Here is a 24,998-nt window from a genome sequence, read left to right on the forward strand (position 1 = left end):
TTGTAGTTTGTTAAAGTGTTTTCGTGTTTTTTCGTCTTGTTCAATAAATCAGTATGTCATATTCCAACGCTGCATTTTGGTTCAATCCCTGCTCCTCCTCTTCGGATGAAGAAAGCCGTTACAAAGTGCCTCTGTTTAGATAAGAAATGTCCATGTATACCTTTCATGAGGCATGCAGAACACAAAAAGCTGAGCAACTTATCAATTACTCCATCCTGTTTTCCTTTTTCTTATCTTATACATTCTATGTCTTGTTTACATTCAAGGAACAAGTGTATTCGGCATTAAGAGACAAAGTGAGATGAGAGAGAGAGCCAAGCTGAATTTCGAGAATGGGTCTGGAGAGGGAGAGGGGAAAGGGAGAGGGGAAAGAAGTGACCTCAGAGGCCATCACCTAGATGGAAATGCCTATTGATTTGTATCACAGCCATTAACACTGGGCAGTAGAGTCCTTACTTAGCGAATGCAAGAGTAATATGTGACAGAGTCACATTCATCAGTGACAATGAATGTCTGGTTACCAACACAGAGGCAGGAAGTGTCAATGATTGGGTGCAGAGATGTAGCGGAGTCAGGCGCAGGACACAGGTTTGAGCAAAACAACTGAGTTTATTCACAAAAAAGGCAAGTAATATTCCAATAAGGAAAATACAGACAGAATAACACCTGCATGAACCACTAAGACACCAACAATCACGGACAGAACAGAAAGGTGTGCCAGAGGGTTAAATAAGGAACGTGATATGGGAATTGAAACCAGGTGTGTGTAATACAGACAAAACAAAACGAAAATGAAACATGGATCGGTGGTGACTAGAAAGCCGGTGACGTCGACCGCCGAACGCCACCCGAACAAGGAGAGGGGCCGACATCGGCGGAAGTCATGACACGAAGACTACTTTCCAAATGGACATTAAAGAACTAGGCTGATTATGTGGAATGTTGCTTCCCCCCTTTATCACTGGCAAAAGGGGATTTGGTTACACAAAACACACAACATACATAAGCCTTGCATTTATGTACCTGTTTTATTAAGTGTAAGGCTGACAATTATAATGTATGAATGTACAGTATATGTACTTTTACATACTTTCGAGGTATAGGCATAGTTAAAGTTAAGTAGAATTATTTTGAAAAATAGTACTGTATAGGTTTACTCCCCCCATCTCCTATTTCCATCATGACTCATAGAAATGATCCAGTCTACTTATTTAATTCCACGAGCACTAATCATCAAACATCAGTAAGCAATCTGACAAAATCCTTTCATTGCCTAGGAGTGTTTGAACTTCCTCAGAGGACGTCGACCCTGTTGATTTTACTTGAATAGCATGGTGCGGAATTGTCACACAGGATAAAAGTGTGGCAGATGGTATCTGTTACTATAAGGATCAGCTGTCAGTGCTTTCACGTTGCCTCTATCTTGGTCCCTAAGCTAGCTCCTCCAAACTTTGGTTCTCAGCTAATGATTTCACAGGACGAGGATGCAACTTTTAATGATCTTCACTGACTATTATTAAAATGTGTGCTGTGGCAGTGTTCATATTAGCTATATGACTGAACTCATTGCATCCCTCTGAGAATGATTTCAGTCATGTTAAACTTTGTTCAGAATATCTTATAGGTCTGTTTTTATTTAATTTTCTAAATTCTAAAATGTAGTTGATTTAGTTCGAATGCCACAGCCGTTGTTAAATGTGTTCATAATTCAGACAGGAGAGCAACCCTAATCTGTGTTTCATTCTCATCAGACTCTTCTCAATGGCTGAAACCTCTGGTCTGGCATACTGATAATATAAACTATAGTCATGCTGTGTACGGAATCACAACTCACTTAGTTGTTGTATAGAGCAGTCAGGCCCAATACCAAAGGTGGGGACCTTGGCTGGTGTTGGTGGTGGTTTTTCCTTCTCATTGGCGCTGTAATAATAACAACTGAGACAAGCCAATTAAAGGCCAGTGGACTGCACCACTGTCACTCTCTCCATGCAGGCGCTGACAGGGCAGCGGCTAATTGCGGGACCAGGATGTTAATTGAAACCTTGCATGGTGATTAACACATTTCCAAAGCATTGAAACAACCTCTGCTATGATTAATATACACCTGTCATAACTAATTACATTGATACTGAAGAATGATTAGGCCTGTCTTGCAGTCCTCCTCCATCACACACTCTAGCCTTGATTAACACATCTCTGATGAATAGTAGAACATGGCAGATTAACAAGACCTGTCGGTCAGTTGTGTTCTTTCTACTTCAAAGGAACCTTTCCAAAATAAATATATTTATTAGATATGTAGATTTCTTGTCTCAAGAGAACTCTAATTTGAGTTGTAGGTCTATACCAGACATATTCCGAAGTGCAATAAAGTTTTGGAATGCAGTGATATGTGTTGAGATGTAAATGTATGCTAAGAGAATTTCCTCATCAATCAGAAATAACTGGACCATAATACAATATATTAAACCATTTAAAAAATAATAATAATTAGTATTTGTAGAAAAGGGTTACGCTAATTAATGTCTGGAACAAATAGCATGTAATTGGCAACTTTAATTTCTGCCAAGCTCCAAATAAATTAAGTATGGGTATGAAGGGTAGATTGACAGTAAAGCAATCAGAACACTCTAAAAGGCTATCATTTGCTTGATTTCCCTTTTCTTGCAATCAGTGCTGTTCAGCCATTTCACTCTCTGAGGTTGGTTGGTTGTTCTGCTATGCAGTACATTAAAAAACTGCAGTCTTATTGGGCATACCATGTCAAATTCATTGAGTCAGAGTGTACAGTCAAAGTTGAGAAGCTGTAAAAACAAAGGGCAACTAATAACAAAGCCAACTAAACTCAGTAAAAAAAGAAACGTCCCTTTTTCAGGACCCTGTCTTTCAAAGATAATTCATAAAAATCCAAATAACTTCACAGATCTTCATTGTAAAGGGTTTAAACACTGTTTCCCGTGCTTGTTCAATGAACCATAAGCAATTAATTAACATGCACCTGTGGAACGGTCGTTAAGATACTAACAGCTTACAGACGGTAGGCAATTAAGGTCACAGTTATGAAAACTTAGGACACTAAAGAGGCCTTTCTACTGACTCTGAAAAACACCAAAAGAAAGATGCCCAGGGTCCCTGCTCATCTGTGTGAACGTGCCTTAGGCATGCTGGGCAGATGTGGGAACGCACAATCCCTCCATCAGTGCTCAGACTGTCCGCAATAGGCTGAGAGAGGCTGGACTGAGGGCTTGCAGGCCTGTTGTAAGGCAGGTCCTCACCAGACATCACCGGCAACAACGTCGCCTATGGGCACAAACCCACCGTCGGAGATGCACTGCAGTGCTTAATGCAGCTGGTGGCCACAGCAGATACTGACTGTTATTTTTGATTTTGACCCCCCCTTTGTTCAGGGACACATTATTCAATTTCTGTTAGTCACATGTCTGTGGAACTTGTTCAGTTTATTTCTCAGTTGTTGAATCTTGTTATGTTCATACAAATATTTACACATGTTAAGTTTGCTGAAAATAAACGCAGTTAACAGTGAGAGGACGTTTCTATTTTTAGCTGAGTTTATTTGCTGAATAGTAGGGTAGAGTTGGATTTACAATAATTTAATTGCTTACGAAAACTGTTAAGATCCACTGTAATACAGAAGTGCTTTTATTCTCTTTGGACTAAATGTTATTACAAGAGTGTTTGTGTTATGCTACGTATAATGACTGAATTGAACAGTAACTCCTATCTTTGTGTCCCTTTAGACCACGAGCGGATCGGGAAGGACTCGTCCTATGAGCAGGAGGGAAAGGTCCAGTTTGTGGTCGACGCAGTCTACGCCATGGCTCATGCCCTACACAACATGCACAAGGAGCTCTGTCCAGGCAATGTGGGCCTCTGCTCCAAAATGGAAACCATCAATGGAACCATGTTGCTCAAGTTCATTCGCAAAGTCAACTTTACAGGTTTGTTTTTGTAATGCACAAACTACAAACACCTGTGAATATATGCAAGATAGCAGATACACACAAAAAATACACAAACACTATACAAATATTGGCAAAGGCATCAGCATTTCCTTCAGTATTTCTCTCTAAGACAATGCCTTACCATTCATTTGTAAATAGGCTTTATCAATTGAAACACTCTTAAACCCTTGCTTTGTTCCTTCCACCACATTTAGCTTGAATGATGTGTCTTACTATTGTAATTATTTCGATAACAAACCGTAATGCAAGAAACATTGTGTTTCTACAGCCAAATGAAAGATTCCAGAGTCTTCCAGAGAGCAGCATGAAAAATGCCACTCCCAACAAATCCGCAAAGAGAACATGAAAGCAAAATCAAGCTGCTATTGCAGGAGAGCAAACCGATATTACTAGCTTACTGTTACTCAGTCCAGAGAAACTAATCTGCATTTGTATGGAATCTCTTTTGCCAGAGAAGCATTTGAAGTGGTGGTAGTTCACTGCACTGTTGTACACTGCAGTCAAAAGAAGAGAAAAAACATTGTGTTGTTGTAATGGAACAAGCTTTAAGAAAAATACACTAGTTGTGGTGAAATATCAAACAAGACAGTGGACATTTGATTAAAATCAGCTGGACTGTATAAAGCTTGGTTATTGATAGCTTGTAGATCGATTGAAGATCAACATAAAACAAAAGTTCTAAGATGATTAACACTTTAGTCGTGGAACTCAATACGATTTAGCTGACAGAAAAGTCGCCCACACTGTCTTAGTCATTTTATAAACCTCAAAGTGACAACCTCATCTCCAGTCCACACAGGTGTTGAAATTTCAAGGAAAGACAAACTCAGATCGCCTAATAACCAATTGTGTGAGTGTGACTCATTGGCCTGCTAGGCTATTTTAGAGTACGGTCTCTGTCTGATGTCACTTTCATCTGTTCTAATAAGGTGCTGCTAATTATACATCAACTGAGCAGAAGGTCAGAGGGATGCAGAGTGGAGGCAATCAGACATAATGCAACATGTGCATCCTGACATCCAAGGACTGCTCAGACCCCCCCTTAGAGCTAATTATATGGTAATAGGTGCCCTATTTGAATGGAGGTAGAGGAAGGCACAATCCAAATCGAGAATGGAAGGGAGAGCCGTAGGGTCAGAATAGAATAGAATAGCTGAACAGCAAAATGGAGAGCTGCCTTATCACAGGCTCTTATTAACCTTCCATAGAGGTGTGCTGCTTCTTATGCACAAAAGGTGACTCTATCAGGCAGAGTGTATATTGAGTAGGCATACCAACCAATCACCACCTCCGTAGAACAACGTCTACCTCTTCAGCTACCTGTTCAGCTTTGTAACTGAGATGATTACTTCAGATCCTGACCTAAATGGCTCATCACCAGGCATAGCCACACTGCACGTAGGCTGCTCTAGCAGCTCGTCACTCCCGTTCTGTGCTTCAGGGTTTCTCTCTGTTAAGCTCGACCTGAGAGTTGTTGCATTTTATTGCTTTGAATGTACACACATTTCCTGAACGCAACACCGCTCATTTGTCTCAATGTATCACGTTTCAGGTAAGACCCAGATGCAGACAACGTCGAAGTAACAACAGTTTATTAATCAAACAGGGGTAGGCAAAAGACAGGTCAAGGGCAGGCAGAGGTCAGTAATCCAGTTAGGTGGGGCAAAGGTACAGGATGGCAGGTAGGCTCAGGGTCAGGGCAGGCAAAAGTCAGTAATCCAGAAAGGTGGGGCAAAGGTACAGGACGGCAGGCAGGCTCAGGGCAGGCAGAATGGTCAACACCGGGAAAACAGGAACAATCGAGAGACAGGCGCAGAGGGGAAAAACGCTTGTAGGCTTGACAAAACAAAACGAACTGGCAACAGACAAACAGAGACCACAGGTATAAATACACAGGGGATAATGGGGAAGATGGGCGACACCTGGAAGGAGGTGGAGACAATCACGAAGACAGGTGAAACAGATCAGGGTGTAACACAATGACTTAACTTTAATTACCTCAGTTCCCTTCACTTAAAGGGAATATTGTCTGTCTGCAAAATACAATAAAAAGGGAAACCTTCTCTTAAGGAATAAGCTTAGTTCTGTTACCATGTTTTCTCCTTTAGACAACCAACTACAAGTTCTTCCCAAAATGGAGACAACATGCAAATTATAATTAGAACATTGTTTGCATATTTCTCAACTTGGTGATTATATGTATCCAGGTCACCCCTCATTTGGGTGTTTGTTCTAACACAATATGAAACAAATTGGCCCAATTTTCGAAACTCAGCACAAGATGCACAAGTTCACAACCTGAACCAAAGTTCAGACATTATGTCACGCCCTGGCCATAGAGAGGCTTTTATTCTCTATTTTGGTCAGGCCAGGGTATGACTAGGGTGGGCATTCTAGTTTCTTTATTTCTATGTTTTCTATTTCTTTGTGTTTGGCCGGGTGTGGTTCTCAATCAGAGGCTGCTGTCTATCGTTGTCTCTGATTGAGAACCATACTTAGGTAGCCCTTTTTCCACCTGTCTGTGTGGGAAGTTGACTTTTGTTTAGGGCACGTAGCCTTTAGCTTCACGGTTTGTTTTTGTAGTGTTTGTTGTTTTGTTCGGCGTCATTTTTATTAATAAAAGAGAAATGTACGCTCACCACGCTGCACCTTGGTCCTCTTCTTACGACAGCCGTGACACATTAAGCTCCCTTTTGACATCTAGCCATCCCACTGCTCTCACCTTCATGTCCAGTTCACTCAGTCTCCAACCTAGCAGTATCACTCCCCTATGGAAAAGGACTTAGAAAACCCTTTACATGCATTACTGGAATACTTCTCAGTAATAAAACTACAGGTATTGCATTTAAACCTAAGATGGCCTAAAAATCAATGCCAAAAACACATTACCGGTAGGATCTATTGCTGTGAAGTCTTACTGTACATTAGAAAGTAGAATTTAAAAGGTTTTAAGGAAGAGAACAGGAAATGTTGACATGATCTCAGTGTATTCTGGGAACTAGAAGCACCCATGCTGACTAGAGGAAAGGAGACACCTGGCCACTCAAGATATTGTTGACAAAGTTGATTCTTGTTGATGTTAGGCCTACCACCGTATTGTCTGTGTCGTTTCAGAAATGTTTCTGTTGCGCTGGCTAGACTGTATAATTTTTTTGTGATAGCATAACTTACATTGTGAAGTCCCTTGGTTCAAAGAAAACACGGTTAGAGATAAAAAGGTCTAAATACCCATATCCATTACACTAGAACCCATCGGCTTCGCATTCATTAAAAGCATAGAGCTGTTAGATTTTTGCGATTTTAGCATGGCTGAGATTGTTGCTGAGACTGTTGCTTTAGCTCACAAAATGCAATATTGTTTGTCTACTTCTGAATTCTTCAAACAATGGATACTTTTCCTCATTGCGCGGCCTTAAGCAAAGCCTAGCACATATAAACTTGCTGTTTTGTAAAGCCAGTTAATTGTTGTAACTGCCTGCGCATGAATGTTTAATTACAGAGTGGGGAAGCATAAACGCCAAATGCCATCCTCCCTGCCAGGCAACTAACAAAGTACGTGCCACAACAAACAGCAAGGGGAGGGTAAAATACAGCATGGAACACAATGCATCACCCTTTTTGAGTTTTGTGTCACATAGAGATGACAGGGAGAGGCTGACAGGACAATCAGCCACAGCATTGGCCTTAGCTCTGCTCAATTGGATGACTAATAACCAGGAAAGGCTGGGCCTCCATTTTGAGTGGTTGTAAATTATAGTGTGTCACCACCGAATCCCTGTGTTTTCAAAGCCTACTTTTGCATTTACAGCGAAATGTAGGAGATTGTGGTAATTGTGTATCTTTCACTGTTAGCTTGGTTGCAGGATTCTGAAGCAGTAACAGTGGCATAGAGGAGATGATGTCTCATAGAGATATACTTTAACTAGTGATTTATTCAGTTTTTTCCTGATTGACCCCCAGATATGATTATGGATTTGTTGTTTGCATGCAGCTCACTTGAGACATTTAGGGTAAACCACTGTGCATACATTACAGACCTTACCTCAAGCATTGTCAACTGTTTTTCTGAAGTTCCTTATTGAATGTTCAGACTCACGGAAGAATAACCCCTGGAAAAGCCTATATTTATACCACATGCGGTACCGATATGTAGAATAAATGCCAAGACACAAAACCACCATCATGAAATGTATTTATGGATATTATTTTTTACATCTAACCTTTATGATTTTAGTACAATGTATGCCATCTTTACATAATGTAAACAATTCAAGTGCTTAGAATAATATGTAGTACTTTTTATACTCCAAATACTGTAACTATCAATTAGTCAGTCAATAATTGGGTCAAGATCATTGGTTCTGGAGAATGTATTTCAGTTGACTGTGATTTTATACTGGACTATTTTACCACTCTTCAGACCCTATAGACTATTGCTTCACAATTTAACCATATGATGCCAGTTTTCTTTACACATTCGAGAAGTGCAGGCTTTGACAGTGACAAAACTACAGCAGAGCAATGACCTCTGAGATAATGGAGATGGACTCTTCTTTCTTACAATAGCTGCAGGCAAGAAGCCCAGTCCACAGGCCTAGAATGCCACTAAATCTTTTCAAAATACAAAATGATATAGAGAGTTGACACCTTAAAATACTTTTTTGATTTATCAAATGCCCATGGGAGCCTCTTGAAGAAGTAAAGTGTGCTAATTCCAGTCTATTTTCCATCAGCTTCTTTAATGAATGACTTCTAAAGGTTACCATTTTTATCTGGCACTGGATAAACCTTTCTAATTCAAACTCATATCTTTTCAATTACTCACAGAGTATTTAATCAAAATGATTTGAGAAGTGACTCGTATATGAATACAATTGGAGTAGTTTTAGTGTCGTGAGAAATGTATACAGTGGAGGCTGCAAGGCATTCTCATGTCTCACCACAGATAACTTAAGTTTGCAAGCTGAGAATATTGGCTTTTGATCTGCTCTTCAGTGCTGACATCCTTTGACTTGTGGACATTGTCCCCTTGGAACATATTCTCTTTAGATATAGACACAGTGACACCTTTACCGCATGAAACGCCTTGTAAACTCAGCAAAAAAGAAACGTCCTCTCACTGTCAACTGCGTATATTTTCAGCAAACTTAGCATGTGTAAATATTTGTATGAACATAACAAGATTCAACAACTGAGACATAAACTGAACAAGTTCCACAGACATGTGACTAACAGAAATGGAACAATGTGTCCCTGATCAAAGGGGGGGTCAAAATCAAAAGTAACAGTCAGTATCTGGTGTGCATCTCCTCCTCATGGACTGCACCAGATTTGCCGGTTCTTGCTGTGAGATGTTACCCCACTCTTCCGACAAGGCACCTGCAAGTTCCCTGATATTTCTGGGGGGAATGGCCCTAGCCCTCATCCTCCGATCCAACAAGTCCCACACGTGCTCAATGGGTTTGAGATCCGGGCTCTTCGCTGGCCATGGCAGAACTCTGACATTCCTGTCTTGCAAGAAATCACACACAGAATGAGCAGTATGGCTGGTGGCATTGTCATGCTAGAGGGTCATGTCAGGATGAGCCTGCAGGAAGGGTACCACATGAGGGAGGAGGATGTCTTCCCTTGTAACGCACAGTGTTGAGATTGCCTGTAATGACAACAAGCTCAGTCCGATGATGCTGTTACACACCGCCCCAGACCATGACGGACCCTCCACCTCCAAATTGATCCCGCTCCAGAGTACAGGCCTCGGTGTAACGCTCATTCCTTCGACGATAAACGCGAATCCGACCATCACCCCTGGTGAGACAAAACCGCAACTCGTTAGTGAAGAGCACTTTTTGCCAGTCCTGTCTGGTCCAGCGACAGTGGGTTTGTGCCCATAGGCAACATTGTTGTCGGTGATGTCTGGTGAGGACCTGCCTTACAACAAGCCTACAAGCCCTCAGTCTAGCCTCTCTCAGCCTATTGCGGACAGTCTGAGCACTGATGGAGGAATTTTGTGCAGCTGGTGTAACTCGGGCAGTTGTTGTTGCCATCCTGTACCTGTCCCGCAGGTGTGGTGTTCGGATGTACCGATCCTGTGCAGGTGTTGTTACATGTGGTCTTTCACTGTGAGGACGATCAGCTGTCCATCCTGTCTCACTGTAGCGCTGTCTTAGGCATCTCACAGTACGGACATCGCAATTTATTGCCCTGGCCACATCTGCAGTCCTCATGCCTCCTTGCAGCATGCCTAAGGCACGTTCACGCAGGGACCCTGGGCATCTTTCTTTTGGTGTTTTTCAGTCAGTAGAAAGGCCTCTTTAGTGTCCTAAGTTTTCATAACTGTTACCTTAATTGCCTACCGTCTTTAAGCTGTTAGTGTCTTAATGACCGTTCCACAGGTGCATGTTCATTAATTGTTTATGGTTAATTGAACAAGCATGGGAAACAGTGCTTAAACCCTTTACAATGAAGATCTGTGAAGTTATTTGGATTTTTACGAATTATATTTGAAAGACAGGGACCTGAAAAAGGGACGTTCTTTTTTTGCTGAGTTTATTTTGAATCTCCTTTCAATATCTTAGCTTTCTCACCCATTAACTTTCACAGCTGAGATCTGAGACCTGACTTGCAAGGACACCTATGTGTATTGCTTTGACGTCTTGGCATGTGTGATGTCAAGTGCCACCAAAATGAGCTACAACCATATTTCAAAGGGCTTGGGGTAATGTGCAATGGAGGGGAGGAGAGAGAGAAGGAAAGAGAGAGAGTTACTCTCCATGGTCTTCTCTATTTAATCGACAGCCACACTAATATGGGGCAGCTGGCTGTGGTTCTCTACTCTCGGCTCCCAACAGAAAATCACAGGATCCCCAGACCCATCATTTGACACAGTGAGGAGTTTTTGGGATGGCTCAGGACCAAGCAGGCACACACAGAGAGGGAGAGGCAGGGATATGTAGTGAGAGGAACGGGGAGGGAGGGAGAGGGAGAGGCAGGGATAGGTAGTGAGAGGAACGGGGAGGGAGGGAGAGGGAGAGGCAGGGATAGGCAGAGACAGGCAGGGGAGGGAGGGAGAGGCAGAGGGAGGCAGGAAGAGGGAAGGAGTGGCAGGAAGAGGGAAGGAATGGCAGGAAGAGGGAAGGAATGGCAGGAAGATAGAAAGAGTGGCAGGAAGAGGGAAAGAGTGGCAGGAAGAGGGAAAGAGTGGCAGGAAGAGGGAAAGAGTGGCAGGAAGAGGGAAGGAGTGGCAGCAGAGAGAGGGAGAGGGAGAGGGAGGGAGAGGCAGTGGAAGGCAGGGGAGGGAGGCAGAGAGAGTGAGGTAGAGGCAGGGAGAGGCAGCGGGAGGGAGTAATAGGCAGGGAGAGGCAGGGGGAGGCAGGTAGGCAGGGGGAGGGCAGGGGAAGGAGGGAGGGAGGGAGAGGCAGGGAGTCAGGAGGCAGGGGGAGGGACCTTACTGTGGTAATCAGGCTCCATTCTGTCATTAGCCAGCGCTCAGAGAAGGGACTTTGAGGGCAACGTCTAACAGAGAAACAAGCAGAACAAAAGAGTGTGAAATGATATGCGAATGGCCACAGACATGGGAAGTCCCACATGGCTGTCATCCTCCCTTTTACTCCACTCATTAATAACAGTATGGTAGAAGACTCATGCCCCAGCACTTACACCACAGTAAGCCCTTTTATAGAGTAATGCTGTTAATACACAGTATATGATGAAAACAAAAACATCTGATTTCCCAGCTACAGCTTTAATGAATAATCAGACTACTTTATTACACTGTCTCAGGTAATAAAAATAGTAATAAAAAGACGATTGAATTATTCAGCTGCACATGTGAATATAGAGCTAGAGGGCAGGTATAGCGCTCTCGAGTGGCGAAGGGGCTCCCGAGTGGCGCAGCGGTCTATGTCACTGCATCTCAGTGCTAGAGCCATCACTACAGACCCTGGTTTGATTCCAGGCTGTATCACAACCGGCCGTGATTGGGAGTCCCATAGGGCGACGCACAATTGGCTCAGCATTGTCCGCGTTTGGGTTTGGCCGGGGTAGGCCGTCATTGCAAATAAGAATTTATTCTTAACTGACTTGCCAAGTTAAATAAAGGTTAAATTAAAAAAATACTAATGAAATATACATCTAAGAGATCAGCTTCTAGTTTTGTGCCAACATCTATTAAACTGCTCAACTAATATTTATATTTGTAAATATGTCTATATACAGTGCATTCGGAAAGTATTCAGACCCTTGACTTTTTCCACATTTTGTTATGTTACAGCCATATTCTAAAATGCATTAAATACCGAATAATGCATGTCAATCAAATGAAATGTATTTGTCACATATGTTGTGACTTTACTTTCATTAATCTGATGACTGTTACTTATAAAATCAACTAACTATGTTTAATTGTTACCCGATTAAATGAATTATGTAAAAATTAGGTCATTTGGAATTTGGGGCACCACGAGAGCTGTTGTTTAAAGAGTTACCATCTCCCGAATTAATCTTTAAAAGTCTTTACCGATCACATCCATAAAACAATCAATGTATTAATCATAATCTCGTATCATATCCTCATTCTGAACAGTCATAACCTCCTGCATCTGCAAAACCCCCAGCATTATAATTTATAACTTATAATTCAGTACTACACAAATTGGTTTAATTATTTATTTACTAGCTCACTAAATATGAACACAGGATAAAGATCCACACTTAATACATTAAGAAAAGGTCCCTAGCGGACTGACACAACATATGGCGGCTTGTTACAAAGAAGATGAAAAGGGAGGGAGAGAGAGAAAGAGACACTTATCGTTGATACATTTTAGGAACTACTCTCACAGTAATCATATACTTTGCACACGAACCACCGGCCGTTTGGAGTAAGAAATCATGAATGTATTTATGTTTAAATGCCTTTGTTCGATGTGGATCTCTGTCGGAACCAGCTTTCTCAGGAAGGGTATTGGGCCTTTTTGCGGCATGCTTGTAAGGCTCTGATTGTCCAAAAAGGGTAACCCCCTCCGTCTTCTACTGTTGTTCACTGTGGAAGATGCTCGTTGGAAGAAAGGCTAGCTAGCCATGTCGACGGTTCCCATTGGTGATGAAAGAAGTAGAATAATCAACCAAACATGTACTGCAGGCTCTAGTTTTATCTAATCTTGACTTTTGCCCGGTGATATGATCAAGCGCTGCAAAGAAGGACCAAGAACAGAGGAACACGTCTTGCCCTTCAGTGTACACAGAGGGCTAATGTCAACAGTATACATGTCGGTCTCTCTTTGCTCAAAGTAGAGGAGAGATTGACTGCATCAATTCTTGTTTCTGTGAGAAATATTAATGTGTTGGAAATTCAAAATTGTCTGTATAATCAACTTACTGTAGACTGAGTATACAAAGCGTTAAGAACACCTGCTCTTCCATGACAGACTGACCAGGGGAATTCAGGTGAAGCTATGATCCCTTATTGATGTCACTTGTTAAACCAACTTCAGTCAGTGTAAATGAAGGGGAGGAGATAAGTTAAAGAAGGATTTTTAAGCCTTGAGACAATTGAGACATGGATTGTGTATGTGTGCCATTCAGAGGGTGAATGGGCAAGACAAAATATGTAAGTGCCTTTGAATGGGGTATTGTAGTAGGTGCTAGGTACACCGGTTTGTGTCAAGAACTGCACCACAACTGGGTTTTCACCTCAACAGTTTCCTGTGTATATCAAGAAGGGTGCACCACCCAAAGGAAAATCCACAAACTTGACACAACTGTGGAAAGCATTGGAGTTAACACGGGCCAGCATCCCTGTGGAACGCTTTCGAAACCTTGTAGAGTCCATGCCCTGAAGAATTGAGGCTGTTCTGAGGACAAAAGGGGGGGATGCAACTCAATATTAGGGAGGTATTCCTAATGTTTTCTATGCTCAGTGTGTATATATACACACACCGATGCTCGTCAGATGTGGCAGGGCTTGCAAACTATTACAGACTACAAAGGGAAGCACAGCCGCGAGCTGCCCAGTGACACGAGCCTACCAGACGAGCTAAATCACTTCTATGCTCGCTTCGAGGCAAGCAACACAGAGGCATGCATGAGAGCATCAGCTGTTCCGGACGACTGTGTGATCACGCTCTCCGTAGCCGACATGAGTAAGATGTTTAAACAGGTCAACATAGACAAGGCTGCGTGGCCAGATGGATTACCAGGACGTGTGCTCCGGGCATGTGCTGACCAACTGGCAGGTGTCTTCACTGACATTTTCAACATGTCCCTGATTGAGTCTGTAATACCAACATGTTTCAAGCAGACCACCATAGTCCCTGTGCCCAAGAACACAAAGGCAACCTGCCTAAATGACTACAGACCCGTAGCACTCACGTCCGTAGCCATGAAGTGCTTTGAAAGGCTGGTAATGGCTCACATCAACACCATTATCCCAGAAACCCTAGACCCACTCCAATTTGCATACTGCCCAAACAGATCCACAGATGATGCACTCTATTGCACTCCACATTGCCCTTTCCCACCTGGACAAAAGGAACACCTATGTGAGAATGCTATTCATTGACTACAGCTCAGCGTTCAACACCATAGTACCCTCAAAGCTCATCACTAAGCTAAGGAACCTGGGACTAAACACCTCCCTCTGCAACTGGATCCTGGACTTCCTGACGGGTCGCCCCCAGGTGTGAGGGAAGGTAGCAACATATCTGCCACACTGATCCTCAACACTGGAGATCCCCAGGGGTGCGTGCTCAGTCCCCTCCTGTACTCCCTGTTCACCCACGACTGCATTGCCAGGCACGAGTTCAACCCCATCATTAAGTTTGCAGACGACACAACAGTGGTCGGCCTGATCACCGACAACGACGAGACAGCCTATAGGGAGGAGGTCAGAGACCTGGCCGGGTGGTGCCAGAATAACAACCTAACCCCCAATGTAACCAAGACTAAGGAGATGATTGTGGACTACAGGAAAAGGAGGACCGAGCACCCCACCATTCTCATCGACGGGCTGTAGTGGAGCAGGTTGAGAGCTTCAAGTTCCTTGGTGTCCACATCAACAACAAACTAGAATGGTCCAAACACACCAAGACAGTCGTGAAGAGGGCATGACAAAGCCTATTCTCCCTCAGGAAACTAAAAAGTTTTGGCATGGGTCCTGAGATCCTCAAAAGGTTCTACAGCTGCAAAATCGAGAGCATCCTGACCGGTTGCATCACTGCCTGGTACGGCAATTGCTCGGCTTCTGACCGCAAGGCACTTCAGAGGGTAGTGCGTACGGCCCAATACATCACTGGGGCAAAGCTGCCTGCCATCCAGGACCTCCACACCAGGCGGTGTCAGAGGAAGGCCCTAAAAATCGTCACAGACCCCAGCCACCCCAGTCATAGACTGTTCTCTCTACTACCGCATGGCAAGCGGTACCGGAGTGCCAAGTCTAGGACAAAAAGGCTTCTCAACAGTTTTTACTCCCTAGCCATAAGACTTCTGAACAGGTAACCAATGGTTACCTGGACTATTTACATTGTGTGCACCCCTCCCCCAACACCTCGTTTACGCTGCTGCTACCCTCTGTTCATCATATATGCATAGTCACTTTAACCATACATCCATGTACATACTACCTCAATTGGCCCGACCAACCGGTGCTCCCGCACATTGGCTAACTGGGCTATCTGCATTGTGTCCCACCTCCCGCCAACCCCTCCTTTTACGCTACTGCTACTCTCTGTTCATCATATATGCATAGTCACTTTAACCATACCTACATGTACATACTACCTCAATAAGCCTGACTACCCGGTGTCTGTATATAGCCTTGCTACTCTTATTTTCAAATGTATTTTTACCGTTTTATTTCACACACACACACACACACACACACACACACACACACACACACACACACACACACACACACACACACACACCTTTTTTTCGCACTTTTGGTTAGAGCCTGTAATTAAGCACTTCACTGTTGTATTCGGCGCACGTGACAAATAAACTTTGATGTGATATATATATATATACACACACACACACACACACACACACACACACACACACACACACACACACACACACACACACACACACACACACACACACACACACACACACACACACACACACACACACACACACACACACACACACTATTGAGTTCCTCTGTCCAGTGTCTGTGTTCTTTTGCCCATCTTAGTCTTTTCTTATTATTGGCCAGTCTGAAATATGGCTTTTTCTTTGCAACTCTGCCTAGAAGGCCAGCATCCTGGAGTCGTCTCTTCACTGTTGACGTTGAGACTGGTGTTTTGCGAGTACTATTTAATGAAGCTGCCAGTTGAGGACTTGTGAGGTGTCTGTTTCTCAAACTAGACACTCTAATGTACTTGTCCTCTTGCTCAGTTGTTCACCGGGGCCTCACACTCTTCTTTCTATTCTGGTTAGAGCCAGTTTGTGCTGTTCTGTTAAGGCAGTGGTACACAGCGTTGTACGAGATCTTCAGTTTCTTGGCAATTTCTCGCATGGAATAGTCTTAATTTCTCAGAACAAGAACATACTGATGAGTTTCAGAAGAAGATCTTTGTTTCTGGCCATTTTGAGCCGGTAATCGAACCCACACATTTTGATGCTCGAGATACTCAACTAGTCTAAAGAAGGCCAGTTGTATTGCTTCTTTAATCAGGACAACAGTTTTCAGCTGTGCTAACAATTGCAAAAGGGTTTTCTAATGATCAATTAGCCTTTTAAAATGATAAACTTGGATTAGCTAATACAACGTGCCATTGCAACACAGGAGTGATGGTTGCTGATAATGGGCATCTGTACGCGAATGTATATATTCCATTAAAACAAATCAGCCGTTTCCATCTACAATAGTCATTTACAACATTAACAATGTCTACACTGTATTTCTGATCAATTTGATGTTATTTTAATGGACAAAAAATGTGCTTTTCTTTCAAAAACAGGGATATTTCTAAGTGACCAGAAACTTTTGAATGGTAGGGTATATATAAATATATTAAACAGCACGATCATTACACAGGTGCACCTTGTGCTGGGGACTCTAAAATGTGCAGTTGTCACACAACACAATGCCACAGATGTCTCAGGTTGAAGGAGCATGCAAGTTTTTACCACAGACCACGTGTAACCACGTCAGCCCAGTACCTCCACATCTGGCTACTTCACCTGCAGGATCGTCTGAGACTAGCCACCCGGACAAGTGATGAAACTGTCGGTTTGAACAACTGAATAATTTCTGCCCAAAGTCTCAGAAACTGTGTCAGGGAATCTCATCTGCGTGCTCGTAGTCCTTACCAGAGTCTTGACCTGACTGCAGTTCTGCATCGTAATCATCTTCAGTGGGTAAATGCTCACCTTCGATTGCCACTGACATGCTGGAGAAATTTGTTCTTCCTGGATGAATCATTGTTTCAACTGTACTGGGCAGATGTCAGACAGCGTGTATGGCGTTGTATGGGCGAGCGGGTTGCTGATGTCAACGTTGTGAACAGAGTGCCCCATGGTGGTATGGTTATGAAATGGACAGGCATAAGCTACGGACAAAGAACACAATTTCATTTTATTGATGGCAATTTGAATGCTCAGAGATACCGTGACGATATCCTGAGGCCCATTGTCGTGCCATTCATCCGCAGCCATCACCTTATGTTTCAGCATGATAATGTCCCCATGTCGCAATGATTTCTGATCCATACCCGTACCTTTTTTTTAAGGCATCTGGGACCAACAGATGCATATCTGTATTTCCAGTAATGTGAAATCCATAGATTACGGCCTAATCAATGGATTTCCAATCATTTATACTGTACTTTTTGTGTTCTATGTTGTTAAGTACCTTGTGTGTAGCATTCTGTCACCAAACATGAAGTTCACTCTCAGGAAATAAACATTATTTGAATTGAATACATATGGTTTATTAACAAAAATGTCCCTCTTAATTATTCTGCAGGAATTGCTGGCACTCCAGTGATCTTCAATGTGAACGGAGATGCCCCTGGTCGCTATGAGATTTACCAGTACCAGATGAAACACAACACCACAGAGTATAAGATCATCGGCCACTGGGCAGACCAGCTTCATTTAGATGTATGGTTATTTATCTCTCTATGACTTCCACTTGTTTATTGCATGGCACCCGTCAAGGTTTTCAGTAATGTGAATCTAAGTAAATACTGTGTACAGTTAGAAGTGTCTGTGAAGGTTAATACAGTACATAATTTTTGGGTGAAAAAAAAGATGCACTGACTAAAAACATGTCATTTTAAACCATGATATAAATGTATTTGTCATTACTGTATACATAGCCTCAGTCCTTGGACCAGCACCTTGCCTTGAGTTGGGTTGCTTTATCAACTAAGTTAAGTCATGCAGGACCTGAGACTTATCTATATCACGAAAGGACAGTAGATATCAGGGGCCAGCTGTGGGGTTACTGTTGCACACCAAATCCATTTTTACAATTGTCATATTCCCCCATAGCTGTTTTGGAATGCAGGCCCAGGAATAGTGGTAAGAGGAAGACATATTCAGGAAACGTAAACAACCATGTTGTCATTCAGAGATTGTTTACTTTGCTGATTCTGATTCTACCACAGGCCATTTCAAGTAACCATCAGGCATCTGAAACATATGGTACTAAACGAAGTAGGGGCAATAGGACAAGACTGCTATGTGGTATTACATTATGTCAGCATATTACTGCATTTGCTTGTTCTTAAAGAAGGCTTATGTGGCTGAGAAGGGGACACATATGTAGTTTCCTGCGGAGTTATAATTAACGAACAATGCTGTATTCCATGCTTTAGATAACATCTTTCAAAGTAATGACTTTGTGATTGAAAAATGGTGTAGTCGTCTTGTTAAATGGTGTTCACCATCCTTAAAACAGATGTCTTTCATCCCAACATCCTTGTATTTTGGGTGTTGAGAGTGTTTAGATTCATTCTAATCCAATAAATGGTCATTTAATTGGGGCGGCAGGTAGCCTAGTGGTTAGAGCGTCGGACTAGTAACTGAAAGGTTGCAAGATCGAATCCCCGAGCTGAGAAGATAAAAATCTGTCGTTCTGCCCCTGAACAAGGCAGTTAAACCCACTGTTCCTAGGCCATCATTGAAAATAAGAATTAGTTCTTAACTGACTTGCCTAGTTAAATAAAGGTAAAACAACTTTAATTGTGCATATGTAATATTCCTTTTTAATATGCAACAACAAAAACAAGATAGTTGTGGCCACACAATCTGATCAGTGTTAATGCTTATATACTCTAAACTTTTTTCTGCAAATGTTACTCTAAGTTTATCCAAATTTCATCATGCCTATTCATGGAAAACATGCATTAATCAAGTACCCTTTTTATGACTGTTTAACGGTCACAGACAGATAGATAACTCCTCCTGTCCTTCACCTTCTTTCCACCAGACTAAGGAGATGCGGTGGCCTGGTGGGACACTCCAGGTACCCCAGTCTATCTGCAGCCAGCCCTGTTGTCCTGGGGAGAGGAAGAAAACAGTCAAAGGTGTCCCCTGCTGTTGGCACTGTGAGCGCTGTGATGGCTACCAGTACCAGGCCGACACCTACAGTTGTAAGATGTGCCGCTTTGACCTGCGGCCCAATGAGAACCACACGGCCTGTGAAGCCATCCCCATCGTCAAGCTGGAGTGGAGTTCCCCCTGGGCTGTCATCCCTGTACTCATCGCTGTGCTGGGCATCATGGCCACCATGTTTGTGGTGGGCACCTTCATCCGCTACAACGACACGCCCATCGTTAAGGCGTCAGGGCGCGAACTCAGCTATGTGCTGCTGACGGGCATCTTCCTGTGCTACGCCACCACCTTCCTCATGATCGCTGCCCCTGACGTTGGCATCTGCTCCCTGCGACGGATCTTCCTGGGTCTGGGGATGAGTATTAGCTATGCAGCGCTGCTCACTAAGACCAACCGTATCTATCGCATCTTTGAGCAGGGGAAGATGTCAGTGAGCACCCCCAGGTTCATCTCCCCGGCCTCCCAGCTGGTCATCACCTTCAGCCTGATCTCAGTTCAGCTCCTGGGGGTGTGTATCTGGTTTGGTGTGGACCCGTCTCAGGCTGTCATCGACTATGAGGACCAGCGCACGTCCAACCCGGACATGGCCCGTGGTGTGCTCAAATGTGACATCTCAGACCTTTCTCTGATCTGCCTGCTTGGCTTCAGCATGCTGCTCATGGTCACCTGTACGGTGTATGCCATCAAGACCCGGGGGGTGCCAGAGACCTTCAACGAGGCCAAGCCCATCGGCTTCACCATGTACACCACCTGTATCGTGTGGCTAGCCTTCATACCCATCTTCTTCGGGACTTCACAGTCAACAGAAAAGGTAAATGTTTACTTTGACAATTTAACTCTTTAAATCATGCTATAAATTCTCTTATTCTTTCAAAATAATGTAATTTTAAATATGTTTTGCTGTTGAATTTTTTTATGTTATGATAGGAACATTTCAATTTATATCTTCAAAATGGTTTTAAAACAATGATGTATGGAAGAATTTAGTCATCCTTGACAGCTATTACTTATACTATTTTCTGTTTTCATGAATTTTCCAACGTTGTCTGAATGAACTCACAAAGATTCCGCAAAACTAGCGTGTAAGTAGTAAGCACCACGAGGACAAGACAATTAAATTCACGTGTGAGCCAAGGATATCACATTCACGTGTGAGCCAAGGATTGTCTGACAGTTTTTCCATTTGGAAGTACGCTTTGCTCCTGCAGTTTAATGTGAGAAAAATGACTCACTCAAATTGCTCTTGTTGTATAACGTCAGTCTAATATGTGCGTGGATGCCTCAGCTATTCATCATGTGATAAGATGTGTTGCTTTCTGTTCCACTCAGGGGATTACCGGGCATTGAGTGCTGACTTGTGCGGATAATTCATTTCACCCAAGTTTGTTTGGATTTGCTTTCTTTAATTGTGTTTCCTCGAATGTGTTTGATTTTGCTTCATACTTTAGTGATAGGGGAATGCCAAGTAGTCAGTCAATCAGTACACTCTGATGTGCAACGAAATAAATGACAGACGCTCAGCACAACACATGCAATGAAAATCACAGCTTTTGATAACAAGTGCCTTATTGGGTAGAAATGCACTGTCTGTGGCATTGTCTTTCTACTGTAATCTTCGGACAGTGGCTTGTCATTTGATTTGGAACGTTGTATTTTCTGATGTGGATGGATCAGCCATCAAAAACAAGTTAACAAATAAAATGACGTGCATTTGTTTCTGAAAAGGGCAGCTTTGAAATATCGGCTACGTTGGACAACTGTTAGATATGGTTTGTCATGTTTCTTACAGAAACACTTTAAGTGACTGAATCACCAAGCTATACAGGGGTAAAAACTATTTCTCCCAAACTTTCAGCACACATCTTCCAACATATGTCAGGTAGACATAAGTGTACAGTATATACTACACACACTTTGTTTGTATTGCATATTTGAAATATAAATAATGTTTTACTATTTTGACAATTTGAACTGCAAAAAAAAAAATCTAAAATAACCTGTAATAGAAGGCTAATCAAAATGAACACTACTGTACATGGTTCTCCCTTGATTGCAACTTTCTCACTATGTTGCAGTAGTGACAAATTTAGTGCGGTGGTAAGGAATTCCTTACCACAGCACTAAATGTGTCACTACTAGTGCACAGTAGTGATCATTTTGATTAACCTTCTATTACAGATTCATTTGAAAACATTTTTGCAGTTCAAATTGACAAAATAGTAAAACATGATTTAACTTGATTTTCAAAACCTTTATTTAGAGAAATATCATCTCTATGGTTCTCTGTAAAATGTTCAATGTTGATTGTACTGTATGAATATTAAACTTGATGGATTGAATTACTTATGCATCTAATTATTTATGTTAGATGTTTAAATGATCACTTTAGCCCCCTCAGTTTTAGTTTCATGTCCCTATATAAAAATAGCTAAAAAGTTAAAACGATTGAGTGACAGGTTGGCGCCCAAAAAAATCTGTATCTCCACTGCACTGTGTTGCTGTGTGTAGGCAGCCTGATCTAAGACTAGACATAACATAGTAAACGTAAATCCAGAACATTAAAATGATGATATTTTGCAATTGGTACATGTAACGGCTTTCCTCCTCCTCTTCATCCGAAGAGGAGGAGCAAGGATTGAACCAAAATGCAGCGTTTGAATTCGACATAATATTTATTTACAAAACGGAAAAACACGAAAACACTTTCACAAACTACAAAACAATAAACGACGTAGACAGACCTGGACGACGAACTTACATGAAACACGAAGAACGCATGAACAGGAAAACTGACTACATAAAAGAACGAACGTACAAACAAACCGAGACAGTCCCGTGTGGCGCGACAAACACAGACACAGGAGACAACCACCCACAACAAACAGTGTGAAAACACCTACCTTAATATGACTCTCAATCAGAGGAAATGAAAACCACCTGCCTCTAATTGAGAGCCATATCAGGTCACCCCTTTAAACCAACATAGAAACAGAAAACATAGACTGCCCACCCAAACTCACGTCCTGACCAACTAACACATAAAAAAACTAACAGAAAACAGGTCAGGAACGTGACATAACCCCCCCCTTAAGGTGCGAACTCCGGGCGCACCAGCACAAAGTTTAGGGGAGGGTCTGGGTGAGCATCTGACCACGGTGGTGGCTCAGGCTCTGGGCGAGGTCCCCACCCCACCATAGTCAATCCCAGCTTACGTTTCCCCCTACGACTGACCACCCTCCTATTCCACCCACTTACTTTTAATGGTAACCTTACGATAAGAGGCAGCACCGTGACAAGGGGCAGCACCGGGATAGAGAGATAGCTCAAGACAGAGAGGTAGGTCAGGATAGAGAGGTAGCTCAGGATAGAGGGGCAACTCCGGACTGAAAGGCAGCTCCGGACAGAGAGACAGCTCTGGACTGAGGGGCAGTTCTGGATTAATGGCCGCTCTGGGCTGAGGGGCAGCTCATGACTGGCTGACGGCTCTGGACGCTCATGACTGGCTGACGGCTCTGGACGCTCATGGCTGGCTGACGGCTCTGGACGCTCATGGCTGGCTGACGGCTCTGGACGCTCATGGCTGGCTGACGGCTCTGGACGCTCATGGCTGGCTGACGGCTCTGGACGCTCATGGCTGGCTGACGGCTCTGGCCGCTCATGGCTGGCTGACGGCTCTGGCCGCTCCTGGCTGGCTGGCGGCTCTGGCCGCTCCTGGCTGGCTGGCGGCTCTGGCCGCTCCTGGCTGGCTGACGGCTCTGGACGCTCATGGCTGGCTGGCGGCTCTGGCAGATCCTGTCTGGTTGGCGGCTCTGGCAGATCCTGTCTGGTTGGCGGCTCTGGCAGATCCAGTCTGGTTGGCGGCTCTGGCAGATCCTATCTGGTTGGCGGCTCTGGCAGATCCTGTCTGGTTGGCGGCTCTGGCAGATCCTGTCTGGTTGGCGGCTCTGGCAGATCCTGACTGACAAATGGCTCTAACGGCTCGGGACAGACGGGCGGCTCTAATGGCTCGGGACAGACGGATGGCTCAGACGGCACTGGGCAGACGGATGGCTCAGACGGCACTGGGGAGACGGATGGCTCAGACGGCGCTGGGGAGACGGATGGCTCAGATGGCGCTGGGGAGACGGATGGCTCAGATGGCGCTGGTGAGACGGATGGCTCTGGCCGGATGAGACGCACTGTAGGCCTGGTGCGTGGTGCCGGAATTGGAGGCACCGGACCGGAGACACGCACTTCAAGGCTAGTGCGGGGAGCAGGGACAGGGCACACTGGACTCTCAAAACGTACTATAAGCCTGGTGCGTGGTACCGGCACTGGTGGCACCGGGCTGAGGGCACGCACATCAGGACGAGTACGGGGAGAAGGAACAGTGCGTACAGGGCTCTGGAGACGCACAGGAGGCTTAGTGCGTGGTGCCGGAACTGGAAGCACTGAGCTGGAGACACGCACCATAGGAAGAGTGCGTGGAGGAGGAACAGGGCTCTGAAAACGCACTGGAAGCCTGGTGCGTGGTGTAGGCACTGGTGGTACTGGACTGGTGCGGGAAGGTGGCGCCGGAAATACCGGACCGTGCAGGCGTACTGGCTCACTTGAGCATTGAGCCTGCCCAACCTTACCTGGTTGAATGCTCCCCGTCGCCCGACCAGTGCGGGGAGGTGGAATAACCCGCACCGGCCTATGTAGGCGAACCGGGGACACCATGCGTAAGGCTGGTGCCATGTAAGCCGGCCCGAGGAGACGTACTGGTGGCCAGATATGTAGGGCCGGCTTCATGACATCCGGCTCAACGCTCAATCTAGCCCTACCAGTGCGGGGAGGTGGAATAACCCGCACCGGGCTATGCACACGTACAGGAGACACCGTGCGCTCTACTGCGTAACACGGTGTCTGCCCGTACTCCCGCTCTCCACGGTTAGCCTGGGAAGTGGGCGCAGGTCTCCTACCTGCCCTTGGCCCACTACCTCTTAGCCCCCCCCCAAGAAATTTTTGGGGTTTCTTCTCGGGCTTCCTCGCTAGCCGCGTACCTTCATATCTCCGGTTCCCTTTTCCGGTTACCTCTGCTCTCCTCAGTGCCTCCAGCTGTTCCCATGGGAGGCGATCCCTTCCAGCCAGGATCTCCTCCCATGTGTAGCAACCCTTGCCGTTTAATACGTCCTCCCATGTCCATTCCTGTTTCGTGTTCCACTGCTCGAACTTATGCTGCTTGGTTCTGGATTGGTGGGTGGTTCTATAACGGCTTTCCTCCTCCTTTTCATCCGAAGAGGAGGAGCAAGGATTGAACCAAAATGCAGCGTTTGAATTCGACATAATATTTATTTACAAAACGGAAAAACACGAAAACACTTTCACAAACTACAAAACAATAAACGACGTAGACAGACCTGGACGACGAACTTACATGAAACACGAAGAACGCATGAACAGGAAAACTGACTACATAAAAGAACG

The 24,998-nt window shown here is 44.1% G+C and overlaps 1 protein-coding gene across 1 annotated transcript in view; it reads left to right on the top strand.

Annotated features, from left to right (window-relative positions):
- LOC120058622 (metabotropic glutamate receptor 4-like) overlaps positions 1–24,998 on the top strand; it is a 241,552-nt gene that overhangs the window by 193,733 nt on the left and 22,821 nt on the right. Inside the window, exons 6-8 of the mRNA XM_039007381.1 lie at positions 3,759–3,959; positions 17,956–18,092; positions 19,426–20,361. Of these exons, the coding sequence (XP_038863309.1) occupies positions 3,759–3,959; positions 17,956–18,092; positions 19,426–20,361 (1,274 nt within the window). The remainder of the gene's footprint in view (positions 1–3,758; positions 3,960–17,955; positions 18,093–19,425; positions 20,362–24,998) is intronic.

This window comes from Salvelinus namaycush, chromosome 14 (genome assembly GCF_016432855.1).
Source record: "Salvelinus namaycush isolate Seneca chromosome 14, SaNama_1.0, whole genome shotgun sequence".
NCBI lineage: Eukaryota > Metazoa > Chordata > Actinopteri > Salmoniformes > Salmonidae > Salvelinus > Salvelinus namaycush.